This window comes from Rhynchophorus ferrugineus, unplaced genomic scaffold, assembly GCF_030347505.1.
Source record: "Rhynchophorus ferrugineus isolate W39M unplaced genomic scaffold, kcgeb_rfMv2 rfM5, whole genome shotgun sequence".
Lineage (NCBI taxonomy): Eukaryota > Metazoa > Arthropoda > Insecta > Coleoptera > Curculionidae > Rhynchophorus > Rhynchophorus ferrugineus.
In genome coordinates, this window is record NW_027472584.1 from 24,807,161 (window position 1) to 24,827,270 (window position 20,110).

The 20,110-nt window shown below is 30.2% G+C and overlaps 1 protein-coding gene across 1 annotated transcript; it reads right to left on the reverse strand.

The window, feature by feature from the left end:
• Nucleotides 1–1,598: 1,598 nt before the first annotated feature.
• On the reverse strand, nt 1,599–18,889 carry LOC143197750 (uncharacterized). Its single transcript, XM_076406449.1, has 2 exons — nt 18,819–18,889; nt 1,599–4,874 (listed from the first exon to the last, which is right to left on the reverse strand). The coding sequence occupies exon 2, from the start codon at nt 4,831–4,833 to the stop codon at nt 1,729–1,731; it is 3,105 nt and encodes a 1,034-aa protein (XP_076262564.1). The 5' UTR covers nt 4,834–4,874; nt 18,819–18,889; the 3' UTR covers nt 1,599–1,728.
• Nucleotides 18,890–20,110: the final 1,221 nt, after the last annotated feature.

Below are 20,110 nucleotides of genomic sequence, written 5' to 3' on the forward strand. Positions count from 1 at the left end.
CGAATATATGTTCGTCATTCGGTTCGGCAAATTGTTATAACTTTTTTTTGGTTTTTAACATGTTTTTAGTTGTAAAGACTGTTAGAAAGAGATAACCTACATCTAAATACTACTAGTCAGGAACTCGAGAGAAGGAAATTATGGCCCGAAAGCATCTTTTAAGCCTTTTTTGGACCAATGAGGCTGATTGTACCGTTTCAGCGAAAACCCTGAGTTAATTTAGATAGCAAAAAGATCAGTTAAGATCGTTTTTTTTAATTTATCTTAACTGAACTGTTGACTTCTCGTGACAGAGACAACTTCCTTTTGTTTTAAACACCAATTCATTTGGTCAAATAGGACTAAATGTAGAAAAAAGCGTACATATTTTGATTTTTAGTTTAGTAACACACACAATTATTTACAGTCGTTTCTTTTTTTATCGAAAATAATAAAACGCCACTGTAATTATTCGATAGGATATTATATGGTGGGTCAGTATGAGTTCTTTACGTGAGGAACTATGACAATGTTTAGCTTTTGTTTACACAAGAATAAACAAAAGAGCAGATTAATTTTAAGGCAAAAATAAATAATCGATTAGAACCATCTGAGCCACCATAAAATCATCTACAATACGTAGAAATAGTAAAAATGATAAAATTTCACGCGTTTAAAATATTGAAGATGTCTCTCGCTATTTTTACTGACTGTTGAGCAAGCTACATCTATTAACTTAATACATAATTCTTTGTGAACTAATATAGTACTTTATATCGAGATATAAAATAGGAACTTCTTTTAAACATCACCTAAAGCTTTCTATCGTACAAAACATCATTTATCTCGACATATTTCAAGTGAAAATCAACAGATCATATATAAAATTCACTCAGTCTTTCTGAATTTGCATAAAAATATGTGCTCATATGTGCCCCGTAATATACGAGGTGTCCTTGCGAATATAGGAATACACTTATTTTATAATATAATTTACTTTATGATTATACAATAATTATACGTAAAAATTAAAATAATAAAATCACAGGTGTTGTGGAATCTTTTTTTTTGTTTTCAATAGAACGCATCTACTCAAAATTACGTCGATTAGATGTCAGTCTAATCAAATAAGAGTCATTTCGTAAGTCTAATCAAATGAAATCATAGCATGTTGAAACTACTCTTTTTTTAACTATTTTCTTTTCCTTTGTACGATATATTTTATTAAAAATATATTTTTGTATAAAATTGATAATGATTCAACATTTGGCTTTGCATAGAAAGGCAATTCTGGTAAAGAATATCGAACATTTATCGAAAAAGAAAAATGTATTTTTTTGCTTTTTTATCAAATTTCAAGTACTATGGTATAAATTATGTCGAAATTATTCTGTCCACAATTCAAACGCTTTTGATGCTACGTTCTGTTGGTTTTTTTTTTTTTTTTTTCATTAATAAATCGATAGAAATTTTTGTAGATATTCTCAATAATATATCATCAATATATATAAAATAATTTAGAGTAGAAATTTGAAAGGTCGTAAGACATCTAGTATTTATAACAGTGACAGGATGTTGCACTACAATTTATTTATTTAGGTGATATATTAGAGGAATAATATTGAAAACTGCTTAGGAATTTTTATATATATATAGCATCAAAATTATGTTTATCGAGTGAATAAATTTCGGTGTTGTTAAATGAAAGAAGATCATAATCTTATTTGATTAGACTAATAGGGTTGAGGGTTAGGCTGGGGTGAGTGTAAAAGTAACCGTTAAAGGAGCTGGTTGTTTTTGAAGCATTGGCAGAAAAACGACAGATGGTACGACTCTGCGTTCAGAAGCAGAATCTTCTAACAGAAAAGCTTGCATTACATACCCAGGTGATCCGGAGAAGGTGTCTTCTTGGCTTGATTCTGAACCCTGCTGTGGCAGAGCGTATGTTGCTGGTAACTGAGCTTTCTTAGCGACGTCCTTCAGCGATTGACTCATTTCCATCGGTAGTTCGGCAACGCTTATGCTGGGCAGCGCTTTTTTCACTTTCGCTGGCTGGGGTTTAGTTTCTGCATCTTCCGGTTTGGGATTATCGTCGTCCTCAATGCTCTCCAATGGCTGGGCGTCTTTGTTGGCCTCAGAGTGACCGTTGAATAGTGGCGGCAGCGGTAGGAAAGGATGCTGAGTGTACATATGTCGTTGAAAAAGTTCCCGTTCTAGAAACGATTGCGGACAAACCGGACATTTTATGGGCGCATTTTCGTTGATGCTATGAGATCTCTCGTGGATAAACAATAAAGGTAGGAGAGGTGACGTAAAAGGACAATAGGAACATTGATAAGTTTTGGCATTTATATCATCCGATCCAAAGATACTAGACAACACGTTCTGGATACCGACTTTCTTCTGCGTCATGTCATGACCGCCATTGGGGATCTTCAAGTTCGGACTAGCCCGTTCCGTCTTTATGACCTTCTGTTTCGAATTTTGGCCCAGCAGTTGTTGTTCCAGTTCCGTCCATTTCTCGACGCCCGCTTGACCGTGATCGCTGATTAAATGTGCCTTTAACCATTTCGTGCTTCGAAATCTTCGACTGCAAATCGGACAGACTTCGGTGAAGTGCGTGAAGTATCTGTGACTCAGATCGGCTAAGTCGTTGGGTTTTAACGCTGGATCTGGTTCCGGCGTCGGGATGGATGTTTGGGATGTGATTTCGCCTTCGGATTTTTTCGGTTGTAGCAAACTGGCACCATATTCAACTATGCCGTGTGTGTTGTGTTTATGGACACGTAGGAAATACTTGCTACACAGCTCCTTATTGCATATATCACACACAACACCTCCTATTTGTGCACCGTTTTCGATTTCGATGCCGTGCATTCTTTGCATATGTGTCTTCATAAAGTATTTGTTGCATAACTCTTTGTTGCATATTTCACAGTAACTGCTGGTGGGGGTTACGTTGACCGATAATCTTCGCTCGGGGACGCTAGTACCAGGCATAAACATTCGATTAGTAGCCTTCTCCGGTGATGCTAACTCACTATTATACTCCTCCTTGGTCGTTTCAGATGCAGGTACGTTTGAATGGGCTTCTAAAATATGTTTTTTCATTTCTTCGGCGTTCTGGATATCCTTACCGCACAAGTCACACAAAGTGTTGTTGTTACTGTTCTCCGAGTCCCCACTCTTCTCAAAGTCGGTACTATCGTCCAAGAGCATCCCATGTTCCGTTACCATATGGGCATGTAAATAAAATCGGTTTTCGAATTCCTTGTTGCAAGTGTTACACGTTGTTGATACTTTGGTTACGTCCAGGTCGTTTAACTGTAGGATCATTGTTTGTAGTTTCTGTAGATCCTCACTGATGGCTTCAGCGTTGATGGGTTTCTCTTGATTGGTTCCTTTTTTCATTTCATCGCTGAACGTCGTTGAATCTAAGTTAAGGTCAGTTTCCTTGGACGCCATTTTACCATGAACGGTGAAATTATGTAACTGCGCTAAACTGGCGTTTTGAAATTTGATATCACATTGCTCACAACTGATATCATTTGGTGAGGTGGTTTTACGATCATGTATCATAGATTGTTCGGTCATGATCAGGTTTAACGGGCTAGTTTGTACGGTGGATGGCCAAGAACTACCTTCTGTCTTCGGATCTCTATCATCGGGTATATAAATTCCGTGACGCTTCATCTTATGGGTACGTAAAAAGTACTTATTACAATATTCTTTGTTGCAAATTTCACAGAAAGCTTTAGGATTCATCACGCCTATTCTTTTCAAACGATTGGACAGGTCCAATTCTCGATTGGAATGACTAGGTGACATTTTGATCGAGTCGTAGAACGTTACGTTGCCGTCAGATTCGTTTTTGGTTGAGGTAGATTCGGTCTGTGTATTGACGGGACTAGAACAAGCTTCGGCTGATTGGTCTTCCGGAACCATCTTGTCGCTTTCGCTCGACGATGATGGTCCGTTTGAGGTCGGAATGGAGAGGTTCTGGATATCGGTGGGTTCGTTATCGGAGAGCACGGGTTTCGGGAATTTGTTCGAAAATGAACAAGGAAACACCACGCCGTACGGATTCAAAAGATTCGTGGATGTTTTTTGTTCGCTTTTGACGGGTACTTCGACACTTGGCACGGGGTTAGGTAACTTCATGTTCATGCTGGTAGCAAATGAGGGAATATTGACGGTGTTTGGCAGTTGCTGTTCACTCGTCATCACATCTGTATAAATCCCGTGCTTATTAGCTTTGTGTGTTTTCAAAAAATATTTGTTACAGAACTCCTTATTGCACAGGTCGCAATAAGCGTCGGGATTGAAAATTCGAATAGGTTTGATCTGAATGTTTTCGGGCTGAGTGAATTGTGACATCGCCATAAACACAGGATTCGCGTTGGTGAACGGTATCGGGTTCATCCATTCTTTATTCTGCGCCTCTCCGGTCCATTGCATCTCTGGTCTCGGCATCGTCAAGCAAAGCGGTGTATCGATAAAAGGTGCCGTTCTGGTCTCTTCTTCCGGTTCCTGTTTGAATTCGCCCGGATGGTGTTCGCACGCGACATGGTTCTGTACTTGTTCAGCTGAACCGAACTTCAGTTGGCACACTGGACATTTCAGGTCGACGTTCTCTGGTGATGCGGATTCGGGCGACTCGGAATTATAGATTCGGATCGGTGTGGATTGTTTTCTGCGCTTTTTACAAGAATCAGATGTCGACGGCAGATTCAAGCATCGTTTAGTGTTTCTTGATGATTCGAAATCTGATTCGGTATTTGACAGTTCTTCCCGTACAGAAGAATAACCTCCATGTAGTGGACCAGTGCTTGAAGGTATTGTGACCGATGTCATCGTATATGCTTGTAGGCGACATGCAATAATCGTATAGGTCCCTGTAATCAAACAAATAAACGTATTCCTTCTTTGTAATCACTCAATACCAATCTTCAAACAATAATCAACAACTCTCAATATGAAACTTAAGGTTGTATGGTATCAAAATTTTAATATTATAACTGTGAATTAATGTTCAAGGTTTTACTGCAACTTATACTTTGTTATTTAACTCTAAACAGGTTGAATTACTGCTTAACAACACGTGATTTCCAAAAAAATTGAAAAATTCCGCCAAAAATCGAAAGATCTTTTGAAAACTTTAGGCGGACTCAGGCTTTTGATTAAATAGATCAATATATGTTACTAATATATACTTATCACTTCATGTGAGTGGTTTACTTGTATTAGATGCTTTTATGTACTTTGATGAGCGATTTATATTGATAGATCAACTATTTACAGATGTTTTCATACGATGGGAAGATCCAAAAAGAAGTAAAATTAGTATGGTAGGTTGTGACTGAAGGAGAAATAGATCTACTACGGCTAATTCTAAGCACAAAACATCATAGATTAGTCCAGAGGAGTCATCCATATTGACACAGAAGCGAAATATTCATGATCATAAAGTCTTGTTGACCATTTGGTAACATCAGCAAGGTGTAGTGTATTACAAGCGTCTAAAACCGAATAAAACTATTACTGCAGATGTTCACCGACGTTAATCGAACATAGGCCAGCACACGTTGCAACAGTTGTGTTGGACCAGACCTAGTACCTTTTGATTAGAACTTGTTTAATTCAATGCAGCATGGATTGTTTGAAATACCCTTTCGAAATGCTCAAGAAATATGAAAATGGATCGATGATTGAATTCCTGTAAAACCAATGTAATTCTATCGACATATTGCAAAAAATATGAGAAGAAGTTCTATAAAATAATGGAACATATTTTGATAGACTATATCAGTCAAATTTCAACCTATTGAATTGAATTGAATTCTAATAAGATACTATCCTATCATGACCTTCATTTAATAATACCACCATCCACGATCTTCTTTATATCTTCTTCAATTTTAAATAAAACGCGTTCATTACTACAAGAATAGTAGAGAGTGGGGAGATATTCTCAAGAGGAATACTAACCCTGATGGTAGCCAATATGCTATTTATTTATAAAAGTTTTGGTGTTGACGTACTTGTGTATCGTCATATGAGCGCCTTGTTTGTAATGACCATTTAAAGAATAATATACTAGGAAACCACGCAAATATTTATGTAATTAACAAGAACACCATTCTTTGACATTTTAGAAGAGATAATTTTGATACATATGATAATGAAAATCGATGGTTAAACCAACTGAAGCTATCACAACAAACTAGCAATACATAGTATAGTGGTAATTAACGATAAACAACACTTAAAAAAACAATAATATACTCAGTTGTTATTAATAAAGTGTTATTGTATTTATAATACAACCCCTCAATATTAATTCACATTTCTTATAAATTGTTTGGTACCAGTACGTATGTGATACTTGATAATGTAAACAAAGAATCGATACCCTATATTCGATAGAAAATATACACAAAATGTTCTCAGATCAAAATGATATAAAATAACTTCAATAAAATCGAAAAACTAGCAATCTAAATAATCTCAAAACGAAAGTGCGTGGAATTTTAACGTTTTGGTTATCTAAAAGATGAAGCAATACGATTATTTCAATGTCGATTATGTTGTATGTTATTTCCTACAAATAATTTTTCGGTAAAATTTATTAGTACACCTAACATTTTATGTATATCAATAAAAACCATATCTACACGTAAATGTTGATTCTTTTTTTAAGTGCCCTATAAAATACAACAATAAAAAAATAGTTTTATAGAATTTGGACATGCCTTGTTATAAGTTTTACGTCCAAAATTATCAATAGAATATATATATAGAAAAAATCAAAAACAGAAACCCATAAAATAGTAGCAGCGCACTATAAAAATGTATAAAATCAAATATACTATTTTAACAACGTTGTCGATAGAGCAATTTTACAGTTATCGTATTATCTAAATCAAATCAATATCCAATAAGAAACTTTATTTTTTCGGACGGAGGCTTAAATAAAATAAAATGCCGGCCGACATACAAAAAAAAATATGCCGCTCCCAAAAAGGAGGGAAAAAATGACGAAGAACGTTTTTTTAAAATTGATAGAAGGTTCCTCAAAATTGAATTCGCAAATTGCGTTAAATTCTGTCTGTCTTATTAGTGGTCAATTTAAAAGCTCGATTTTTATTTAACGTCAACACAGAGATACAACGAGATTTTCCCCTCTTATTTTATTTCTGTTTTTTTTTTCTCAACAGAAAATAAAATTATCCATTTTAAATGCGTCTACGTTGAAGTAACCGTGTTTAATTTTGTGAAATTTAATGTGGATGCCTATATATGCGGATGCCATGACGATGATATACTGATACTAACATTTCTAATGCTATTGAACATGTTAGATGTACATATTCCACCAACAAGAAAATAATTTAGTTGATATAGAACATCCAGATCAACTGATTGAAGTATCATTTTTGTTCAGATTTATTGTCAAATACAAAATGAATCATTTGATGTTGATTACAAATATTTATGTACTTGGTGTGATTTTAAAAACAAGAAAATTTGATAAAATTGGTCGAGGTGGTATGAGCAAATACTTTAATGGAAAAAAGAAAGGTTCTTTATCACTAGTGAAGATAAAAAACATGATGCTTCTGTACAAAATGTATGCTCTTTAATTAATATAACCGGCTTGATGACGTAGTATATTTCAACTAAATGCTGAATGATTTTGCAACATAACGGCACTCCACATGTTGCTCATTAACTAAAGAAACAAAAAAAAATTATAAAAAATCACTAAAACGGGATGTTGTTCCCCATCCACCACATTCACCAGATATTGCTCTATCGGATTCTATATGTAGAAAAAATAAGTAGTTAAAAAACACCTTTTGTAACCTAACCTTTTTGATATCAAATATCAAAACACTGACAGTACTTTTACACCGACCTGTATAATTAAGTAAATATAAACAGATGAAGTCTATATAGGAAAAAAAGTGCGTGGGCTTTTTTTCATTTAACATTCTAATTCTAATTTTTTCTAATTTTGCCTTATATTTGTTATAGATGCTTTAAAAGAAATATATATCTCTTTCTTGGAAGCTTATTTACAGTTTCCTTATTTTTATTATTTGTTATTTTCCGTAATAAACAAGCGGTTTTTTTTGTTTGTAAATGTTTGCTTTATTTAACAACCTGTTTTTTTCCTGCATGTTAATGTATTTGTAATATATATTTTATTAATGTCGCTTTAGCCGTGTTTGTTTTTTCAACAAGCGTTTTCCGACATTATTTATAGAATTTTAATTGTAACCAAATTGCAGGAGTTTCCTTTTATTAAATCCGTGTTCGATATTAACGGACAGCGCGTATATATTTTTCGATATTCCTGAGAATATTATCGCACAGGCAGGAAGAAAACTCTTGTTAATGGCAAAATCATTAAATATTTGTGAGAGAGTGGACTATCGCAAGGAAGTATGATTCATGCAGGGTTTCCCTCATTTCAGGAATATCTACACATAGACGCACGTCCAAAGGGGTACGCACCCCTAAATATTTATATTTATATATATATATATATATATATATATATATATATATATATATATATAATAAAAATGTCGTTTATATCGAGTAAAATTTTTTAAAATATCCAATAAGAATATGGGGGCGTGTTTGAGCAGAACATAAGGACAAAACGGGGCGAAGGAGAGACAGAGAGAGAGAGAAGAAAGCGATATTTTTTTCGACGGTCAGTTCGTGGACGCCTCTGGTCATCTCCCTTATTCGTTTTCGCTATTTAGCCAGTTTCCAGGAGAAATAGCAAATATCGACTAGGAGAGTGCATTTGCAGGGGGGGGCGACAATAACAGAAACTTTTATTAACACCCGTATTAGTAATTAAAACGGCCTTTATTCCTTTTTCAACAAATCAATACTTTTTAATTACCAACAGTTCCAATTTATGTTTTAGTTTGGCGTCATAAGTGTGCTATAAGGTTTCTATTTCAAGTACACATATTTAACTTAATTGATACCCCATAAACTCAACAAAATATTTCTCTAAAATCAACTTTTCTTCTTCTATTGTAAATTATATTTTCTATGAATATAAACTAATAATAAATAGTGATTTATATATACGTAAAAAATCATTATATTATTAATATTATAAGACAGAAGTTTAAAATTGTTTTTGATTAACTTTGTATTTGTGAATTTTGAATTATAAATAATACCGAACATATATTTTTCCGTTTGTTATGAGTTATTTATCCTTTCTCACGAATTCCTGCTGTCATGTTACAGTAAAGTATCAAAATATATTGATTTTTAGTTTATACAATGTACGGTGTAATATATGAAGTAAGGTTATCAAGTAGGCGATTACATACATATACATTTTTATAATACAAAAGACTATTTCATTGGTTTGACATAAACATAAAAAGTATAAACGGTATTAGAAAAGTAAATACAATAATATTTTTGGTTTAGAATGAAAAAATGTTAGTATATTAATATAAATAATTATAATTTTGTTCATAAATAAGCATGACTTATAATAAATATTGAAAACATTGAGTGAATCTTTTTTTAATCGTTTTTTTAATTGACGTCAATGTTTACAATTGGATCATTTAATAACACTTGTTTACTTGTAATCTAGATTGAAACAAATTAAATAATTTTGTTGTTGTATATTTACGAATCGAAGAAAAAAATGTATTTTTCTACGTGAACGATTTTTGATTAACGGTTTTTAATAACACTTGAATTGGCACTTATAACATATAGTAATATCGACAGTAGTAAAAACCAAATATGCGTGTTTTGAGAGTGTTGAAATTAACTAACCTGTCAAATATAACAACACGTCAAAGTCACAAACAGCACATATTTAAGGCACAGACACATGTAGTGCGCTACACGATGGTCACTACTAACAGTATCAATAAAAGGCCCGAAGACCGAAATCCCAAAACTACCCCTCCTATTTCAACCACCAACCCCCACCACGGTACGGACCGGGAGCGCAATCAAATCCTTATTTCTAATGAAGAACGAAAAAAGACAATGATACAGGGGCGGGAATCAACAAATTTGGTCCAGCCCATGGATTATTGGATGTGTAATTTTAAAAATATATATCGCCGGAATTTAAACTATTGTTTTTCTAATTAACTAGTAACTACAATGAAAAATTAAAAACATACTAATGACAATTCCTTTATATAAATGCTTTAACATTGTTTTGTAAAATAGAGGAATAATTTTACGTCAAAAGTATTTGTCAAAAATATAACTGATTCTATTTTGTGGTAATTAAATCCATAAAAACGAGATACGTGTCGAACGCCCTTCTGACGACTAAATAAAATATATTCTTCAACAAAATATTTAACCTTATAGGAAATTGTGATGTCTTAACCACGGGAAACGTTTAAACGACAATGAAATGTATTAAAAAATTAGACAAATAGGCACCGTATCAATTAACAGAAGAAAACAAAACAATACGTCGTGTAATTGTGAATTCTTTAATTGGGAACCTTCCAGTTGTTCCAGTTTATTGATCGAATTGTTACATTCGATGAAAAATGGATTGATAATTTATAGATGTATATAAATGGACAGTGATGATACGTTTAAAATATAAATAGTATTTAGAGAAGTAATTTTTCCTATACTAATTATGAAAATTCTTTTGTTATTGAATTAATTAAGAATAACAAAAAAAAACAATAAAATACGATGATGTTGTTAGATTTCGCCAGGTTTTTCCTACCTTAATAGTTATTATGTTAAATATGATAGTAAGAAAAAAAATGTGCGTTCACATAATAAACATAAAACGTATTTATAATCGATTTTTCAGGTTTAATATATCAGACAAATCAAGCATGTTCGGAGATTCCGAACAAATGTCAAATAATTTAAAAATTTAAAGGTCACAACTATTTCATTTATTCGATATTCCCATCTATCAAATTAATAATATTTATTTAGACCTTCCAAAAGAAATTCAATTTATTATATTAATACATTACGTTTATTTAAAACACCGATAAAAAAAATGAACGATCCTATTTGTATAAAATGTGTCCCCTTTTTAACAAATGACATATTACGAAAATAAAACCGAGGATATGTATTGATTTATGAACTAGCGGACCTCAAAAGTGTTAAAAATTGCCCTTAAAGGGTTTTAAAAATAATAAAATAGGTCGTTTGCGTGATTCCATCAATTTTTTGATGACTTCGTAGTTTCTGGTTAATTTTTAATAACATAATTAGATAATGGTCATAATGGCTTTGGTGAACTAGCCTTCTTCTTCATTAATTTTTATTATGATCATTGAAATACTTTATAAATGATGTAACGGACAAAAAATTATGAATAAGTCATAAAAAACTTTCCCTTAAAAATGACTAGTAATGCCATTAGATTAAATGCGAATTGGATTAATGTTTTATTTCTGTTTCTACGTTGTTAAAGTGGTAATTATTAACTTATTAACAAAAATGATAATTATTTGACTAAAAAAATATATATATCCGCCGTTCCATTTGATGTAGAAAGCTTTTAAAACTGACGCCCACGAATTTAAAAATAGGAGAATACAATGTTCGCGTGATACCATCAATTTTTTGATGACTTCGTACTTTCTAGTTAATTTTTAATCATATAATTAGATAATGGTCATAAATGACTTTGATGAACTAGCCTTATTCGTTAATAATTTTCATAACTACCTTCGAAATACCTTAGGTATGACGAAACGAACAAAAACCCATGAATAAATCACTAAATGGAGAAGAAGAACAAAAAATAGCTCTCAAAAAAATACGATTTGCCTGTGGTTCTGCCCGTTAGAACTTTGGATGTTGGACTTTACTACGACTTAGATTGCTTTTGGTTTAATTCTCACTCATATGTATATAGTTTTTTTTACTAACGAACAAATAATTACTAGTAACATATATATTATAATCTTATTAAGTCTCTTTTTCTTTATAACACTAACAATATATAAAACTAAAGAATTTATACAGAAAATGTGATTTTTCTAGTGTCATATAATTTTTAAATTAAATAAAACTCACATAAATAAAATTCAAAGATAACATTTTTTTGACATATGATAGTGGATATATGACAATTGACAATTAACATATGGAAATTGATATATGACAGTTGACACAGGACAACTGATATATGGCAATTGACACATAATAGTTAATAGATGACAATTAACATTTGACAATTGACAGTTGATATATGACAATTGACACATTTTTACAATAATCTTTGACATGTATCTATCAAGAGTACTTTTGAAAACCCGAATTTGATTTACCTCATTTTAGTGACATAAAAACCGAATATGCATCGAAAAAATAAATAAACTTTAAACAAACTATAAAATGTACGAAGAGTTTGAAAGATATCCTTAAACATTGTTGTGATGTCAATCTTTCCATTATCAATTTCGTCAACCTATATGGAACAGAAATATTAAATTATCTGTCAGGTGAAAATTAACCCTATCAAAAATCTAACACCCTATACCAGCAAAAAAAAAACGCATACAACAAAATATTCTTCGATAATATAAAGAGAATTGTATTGAATATTTTTCTATTTAACAGATACATTTTATCTAAGCATTATCTTTATGGAAAAATTACTTTTTTTATTATTTATTGTAGCTGGAAATTCATCATATTTATTTAATATGTTTTAGTTACGAGCAAAGCTCTCGTTCCATTGGTTTAAATTCGTATAATAAACCTTATCTTTTATCAATTTTTATTCGATCGATTTACTAATTTTATCTGTACGTGCGCCTGCTATAGTGTAATTTAATATTTAAATAAATTTCGAACATGGGAAACTTACATAAACAAGATAATATTTAATCGAAATAATTTTAGCACTGATACGGGCTTTGTCCTACGAATATTATACGTAGCGATCACTTGTCAACGAAATAATTCGATATCGATAATGTTCCGTGATCCATATCGATGAATATATTTAAAAGTTAAATGCGGGAATAAAATGAATTTCCTAAATAAGAACGAAGCGCTACTGTATTAGCCAACATTAAATCGATTTATATTTTTAGTAATATTTAATAAAAGAGATAAGAAACAGTTTGTATCCTATAAAACCACCTGTATTTACCTTTGAAAATAATAAAGGGAAAGGTAGTGGCACGCACAAAATTTTAAATAAAAACGCAACAACATATTTTAAGAAGGGGAACTATTGATCATCAGATAGAGCCAACACTGATATCGCAAAATATAATTAATGAATGACAGAGTTGATAGTATAACCCTGGAGAATATAATTTACTTTAATATATGTATTTTTGGTCTTTGTATTTTTTTTCTGTTTAATATTCGTTAAAAGTGTTTGTTCTTGATTAGGTCGATGATAATTAAGTTAAAATTAACTTAAAAAAACGCTCATAGAAAGTAAAAACAATGTCATATCGATTACCCAAATATTGACTTGTAAATAACGATACCTATTCATCAGATACAAAGTAGTAATAGTTACAAAACAATATGAAACATTGCCACAATGTTTTCCTTATGATTAGTAACACTTATTTATTAACAATTGCAATTTTAAGTTATAAACGATATTTATTGACAATTTATACAATTAAATAAACGATAAAACTTGAGTTAAACCTACCGATTGTTCGGTAGGACATATATTTACAATAAAACTGAAATTTTTAGATGATATATCGAATGTATTTTTATTTATTAACTATATTTCATATATTACCACATATATTTACTTTTATTTGAAACATATATCAACAGATTTGGTTTATATAAATACATTTTTAAAAGTTTTAATAAAAAATGTTGATTTCTAGTCATATATAATCAGAAAATATTTTAATTTATTATATATTGAATAAAATGTAAAATGTAACGTGACTATTTTAACATAATTTAAGTATATTGTTCAGTTAAAAACATCGATAACGTTTGTTATTGGTGAAAATTCGATATCGTATCTCATCATATATCTTCACAGTTCTTTCGTTTATTTAATGATCAGGGATGGGGATATTTTTATCCACAATTTTTTTTTCCTAATAGCTGGAAAGAAAACAAAGAAGCTTCATATATTAAGAGGAGTTTTTCTGCGAATTAAAAAATCACTTCGGCTGAAACAAGTTCGAAAAATCAATGCGGATACACTGATAACAATAACAAGACAAACGTATATATTACGTAATTGAGTATATTCGAGTTAGAAACACTCGAAGGTTAAGGGCTGATTAAACAGTTTTTTAAACAAAACCTTTTGAAAATTATACAAAATCTAAATATACCATAGTCCCAACAAATTGATGTAGAAAAATATAAATATGTTTGCCCAGATACCGTTTGGCCTTCTCGTAAAAAAAATGTATAAGGAAATAACTTGTAATAAGCACGAAAGAAATATTACACGAAAACCAAACTTTTTAAATGCTTTAGTTTCAGATATGTATAATTCAGAGCTATTTAAAGCGTGTTCCATTTTTATTTTTGGTCAGTGGCTAGATCTGGCCTTATTATTATTAATTAAAGCTCGAAAATCATTCAAATGTAACGTAAAACACATTTTGTGATTCACATTCAATTACGACTTGAAATGTTCCATTAATATCGAATAACATTATTTGATAAATTAACACAAGCTTTCTTAAATGTAAACAAAAACATATTCAGCATCATATAAATGTACTTTATGTTATTTTAATTGGAATGTTATATTATATTTAAAGGAAACTTATAACAATTTTAAAGGTATTTTCGTTATATAAATGGAAAACGGATTTGGTTATTTTACGTACATTATTATAGAAAATATGTGAATTATGAAAGGTTGTTTTTTTTAGTTACATGTATTTAATAATTTACAAGTATTTAAAGAACGTTTTTCGAACAAATTTCGCATACCAATTTTTACAATATAACTTGAAACAAAATTTATAATTCATATTCATGGGTATAAATATCTTTAAGATTCTTTCATGAATCTTTTAAAAGTAAACAAAAACATATCAATATACTTTTAGCATCCTCTACATGTACTTTATGTTATTATAATTGGGATTTTATGTTATAGTCAAAGGAAATATATTATAATCGTTTTAAGGGTATTTTGGTTTTATAAAAGGAGAACAGTAAGGTTTTATAAAAGGAAATAATGAGAGCTTGTTTTTTTGGTTGCCGATATATATAATTTAAGGTAGTTTAAAACATGTAACCTTTTTGTTTTGTTTTTTTGGGACAATCAATCCAATTTAACTTACTATTATTAATGAAATATCAAACAATATTAAAATATTGCTAAAATACTGTAATATATTGGGGTTATAGGTCATGTTTTAGTTTTAAAAAAGAGATAGAATGTGCATATTTCACGTACATTAGTCAGAATTATATGAACGCGTCATAAAATGCGAAAGGTACAAGTAACCGTGTAGAATTTTGATCTAAGAAAAAATCATCGACACAAAATCAATTGTTTGAAGTGATTATTTATTTTATTATTCAATAACGTATTAGATAAAAGTAAACCTCTTTAAGTGTATCATTTAGACTAATCAAATATGTTTTTTTGACGAATCGATTTTACGTCAATTTGATATTTTGTTATGCAATACGCGTATTGTAATGTTTATTTGCAATGATTATAAGAAGTTCTTAATAAATCTATACGAAACCTATGTACTAATATGTAGCTGAAAATTTGTCAATTCGAAATATCAAATAAAACTGAATATAAGAATGAAGACATTCCATGGAATTGAACATAACGTGAAGTTATTCATCTTTAGAAAATATCGGATGGCAAAAAAATTCAACTTCAGTTTTTTATTAAATCAGGCGATATATTAAAAATTCTTGTTGGCATTCTCCCCTCCTAAAATGTCTTCATAATGAGTTTATTAAAAAAATTATATTGCATTCAAAATATTTTCACATCTAATTCTGGCACCATTTGGTTTTTAATAAAATGGCTTGCCTCAAAATAACTCCAATATTTTAAATCAACAGTAAATCCTCTTAAATTTAAAACAATCAATTACAAATAATATTTAAGAGAATTATATTCGAGAGAAGAAAAGATTTCAACCATCGCATTAAGAGAAAATGGAAAAACACTAAACTAATTTTAAATATTCGAAAAAAATATCTAAAACAATCTGATTTTCCTTTTAAATTATAACTAATAACAAGAAAAATGTAATTATCTTATGTCACATTGTTTTAACTGTTGAGATAAATGGTATTTGTGTTCATATTTATATTTCAAACATGAGAAAAAAAATTATTTCAAAAATATTTTAACAAAGTTCGTGCTATAAAGACACACTATAAATCTTTTTATAATTTAGTAACAATAAATTAATTGTGTTTTTGCTGTTTTTTAATTGTAAAATGTTTTTTTCAATCCATAAGTATCATGTTGATATTGACAATTACTTTTTTTTTGATGTATGAAAATAATTAAAAAATTCTCAATTGGTGATATGGGTTTTCCGGTTGGAAGATTATTTTAATTAATTAACCACTATTGGATATACAATAGCAAAATATATTAAATGTAATCGTTCATCATTTTACGTATTCAAAATATTTTCACATCTACTTCTGGCACCATTTGGTTTTTAACATAATGGCTTGCCTCAAGATAACTCCAATATTTTAAATCAACAGTAAATCCTCTTAAATTTAAAACAATCAATTACAAATAATATTTAAGAGAATTATATTCGAGAGAAGAAAAGATTTCAACCATCGCATTAAGAGAAAATGGTAAAAACACTAAATATCGTAAAAAATATCTAAAACAATTTGATTTTCCTTTTAAATTATAACTAATAACAAGAAAAATGTAATTATCTTATGTCATATTGTTTTAACTGTTGAGATAAATGGTATTTGTGTTCGTATTTATATTCCAAACATGAGAAAAAAATTATTTCTAAAACATTTTAACAAAGTTCGTGCTGTAAAGACACGCTATAAATTTTTTTATAATATAGTAACAATAAATTAATTGTGTTTTTGTTGTTTTTTAATTGCAAAATATTTTTTTCAATCCATAAGTATCATGTTGATATTGACAATTTTTTTTTTTGATGTATGAAAATAATTTTAAAATTCTTAATTGGTGATATGGGTTTTCCGATTGGAAGATTATTTTAATTAATTAACCACTATTGGATATACAATAGCAAAATATATTAAATGTAATCGTTCATCATTTTACGTATGCTATTCATTCTATTAACTTAAAATGTAACTATTTTTAAAATTGCCCAACCCAACAACAAAACACCAATATATTAATAATATGTTTGTCATGGGGTTCGTAGATTTAAAAAAATGCCTCACTAATAATTTCGAACATTCAATGCCAACCCTTCAATAATATTTCAAATACTTTACACGTTATCGAAAACATACGAGACATTTTAAAATACCTTGGTTTCCAGTTTAATATATTTTTTCAATAAAATAGGTCGTGCTGAGAAAAAATGAGACGTAATGGAAAACAATATTAGCTTGAGGAGAATCGAATTAACATATAACCGAAAGTTTGGAAAAGCCAATGCAACAATTGGTGCCGTGTATTCCTTATTTCAGTCGAAACGTCCGAATCCCTGTTTGAAATAAAAGTTTGAAAAAGTTGTTTCGGTTTAAGTCAGAATCGGAATAAAATTTAATTAAAGTGATTTTCGTTTTAAAGAGCGAAAATATCGGCGAATAGCCCCTGGTTGACGCTCATGTATATAGTTTGCTGCTTTACTAGCCACATCTTATAAAGGGGAAGTGGACCGACCAGCTATAGCCATAGTAGGCCTTTAGTTTAGTAAGTAGTACGTATATGTGTGTGTTTTCAGCATGGCCAAAACGGATCAATAATCCTCCTACACTGGCAAGACCACTGGTCAGAAAAATGGCCAGTCGCGCAACTTTCATTTTAAGACACAAGTGACAGACACGAGACACGCCTAGCCAAAAATACTAATTCTTTTCCTTCTCCGTTGCCTTAGCGATTAATTAGATTTGGCCCGCTACCTAACTTCCCATCCTTTTCTTTCGCTTTATACCCCTACCCCCCATATATGACCGGGATATTACAGGAAATGTTCCGAATTTTCGCATCTCCTACCCCACGATAAAAATATTTCTATTTCATATCCACTCTCCTTTTTTTTTCTCTCTCTCTTCCTTCACTCCCTTTATTATTATCATCACCGTCACAATTATTTACTTTATTTTCGAATTATCCATTTTAATTAACTATTTACGAAAATAGACGGAAAATGATTTAATATTAATTTGTTGTTAGTTATAAGCGAGTTGAGTTGAGTAAGGAAATTGGGTGAAAAAAAAAACGTAAACAAGAATGGAAGAGTGTGAACGAGAGATCTGGTGCATGGAAAAAAGACAGGTAGACCACGTGCATCACTTCATGCATAAATAATGTCCATTTAAATCTGGATTCTGCTCAGTGCAAGCAAATTTTGTGCAGTTTTCTTCGCGGCACACTCAAATCACCGATTCATTTAAATCGAACGTCGTAATATTGCTCTAAAAACAACGAATATATCTACACGGCACACATATGCAATTATGAAAATAACGAGACCGAAAGCGGAATATTTTTGCCTCTCATTCCGAAGCGTTTACCGAACAGCTAACCTTAAAAAGCTCGAGCTTTCGGTTGTCGTATGAATCATCCCTGTTTTCCTTTCGATTTAAATCGTAGCAAAACAACGGGAAAAAAAATTCGGCATATTATATGGAGTAAAACATAAACTTACCAAAGACCCTTCGTTAGGTTTTAGAAAATTGTCATTGCTGGCACACTGGCACCTATACGATACTAGTGAGGTGTACCTACTGATAAATTAAGGGACAGCTTGGAAAATCGGACCGTGGTGCGCAACTCCATCAAATTTAGATGACAAAAAGCCGTTATTTGTTAAAGAAGTGCGTCGATGTATGTTTTCACTTTATCGCATATTTTTTCCAACGTAGAACCTTTTACAACAAGGAGCTTTTCTAGTGCACACTTCCTATTTTATCCGTTTTCTTCTGCATCTTACTTCGATACACCATTCAAATTAATATCACTTTTACGCAATATATTTAAAACACGTAACTTAAATATAATTAACCCATCACATCTCACTAAACATTTTTAATTTTACTAATAACATTCGAAAAACAATTAAGAATAAAATACATTAATCATTATCGTTAATAACAATAATTCATATTTAATTAGAATTTTTATTTAAAAAATATGTTAGAATACAATATCTAAAAGTATTAAAATAAATATTTTCAGACTACTTCATATAACTAAAATATTATTAATCAGTTACGTCTTTCTTAATTTTTGCGTTACAAATATTTGATAATAAGCAAAATACAATTTCACTAATTACATTCCAAAAACAATTAAAAATTAAATGTATTAGTTATTATGGTTAATAACAATAATTCATATTTAATTAAAATTTTTATTAAAAAAATATGCAATACAATATCTGAAAATATTAAAATAAATATTTTCAGGCTGCTTCGCATAACTAAAAAAACATAGTTGATCTAAATTTGGGGAATCAACAATTAAAAAATAATAAATTTGTTTTTTTCGATTTCGTGAATTGTATTTTACCGTTACAAAATAACATAATTTAATGACTAAATTATTTAAGATAAAGATTACAAATTTATTTAGTTTTAAATTTTTTAAAAACTACAAAACATTTTTTAAATAATATATTTACCTATGTTATCTAAATAATATTGATTCTTTATTAACTTATAATAACATAAATATTGACATTTGTATCATTTCTTATATAAAGTCACCGATAGAAACTTGAGTGTTATTGTAAATCAAACATATAACTTGTCAAATAAGTCATAATCTTGATTATAAAAATTAAAATAAGCAAATTGAGTATTCTCACCATGGCACGCTTTGATTAATTCGTTACGATTATATGTAATCTTACTTCCTGTATAATTTAAATAAAGGAAATTTCCAAATATTATTGATTGCTGGAATAATTGTATTGTTTATCTTAATTTTGAAATTTTT

Coding starts and splice junctions, on each gene's coding strand:
- LOC143197750 (XM_076406449.1), bottom strand. CDS start 4,833: ATGACATCGGTCACAATACCTTCAAGCACTGGTCCACTACATGGAGGT.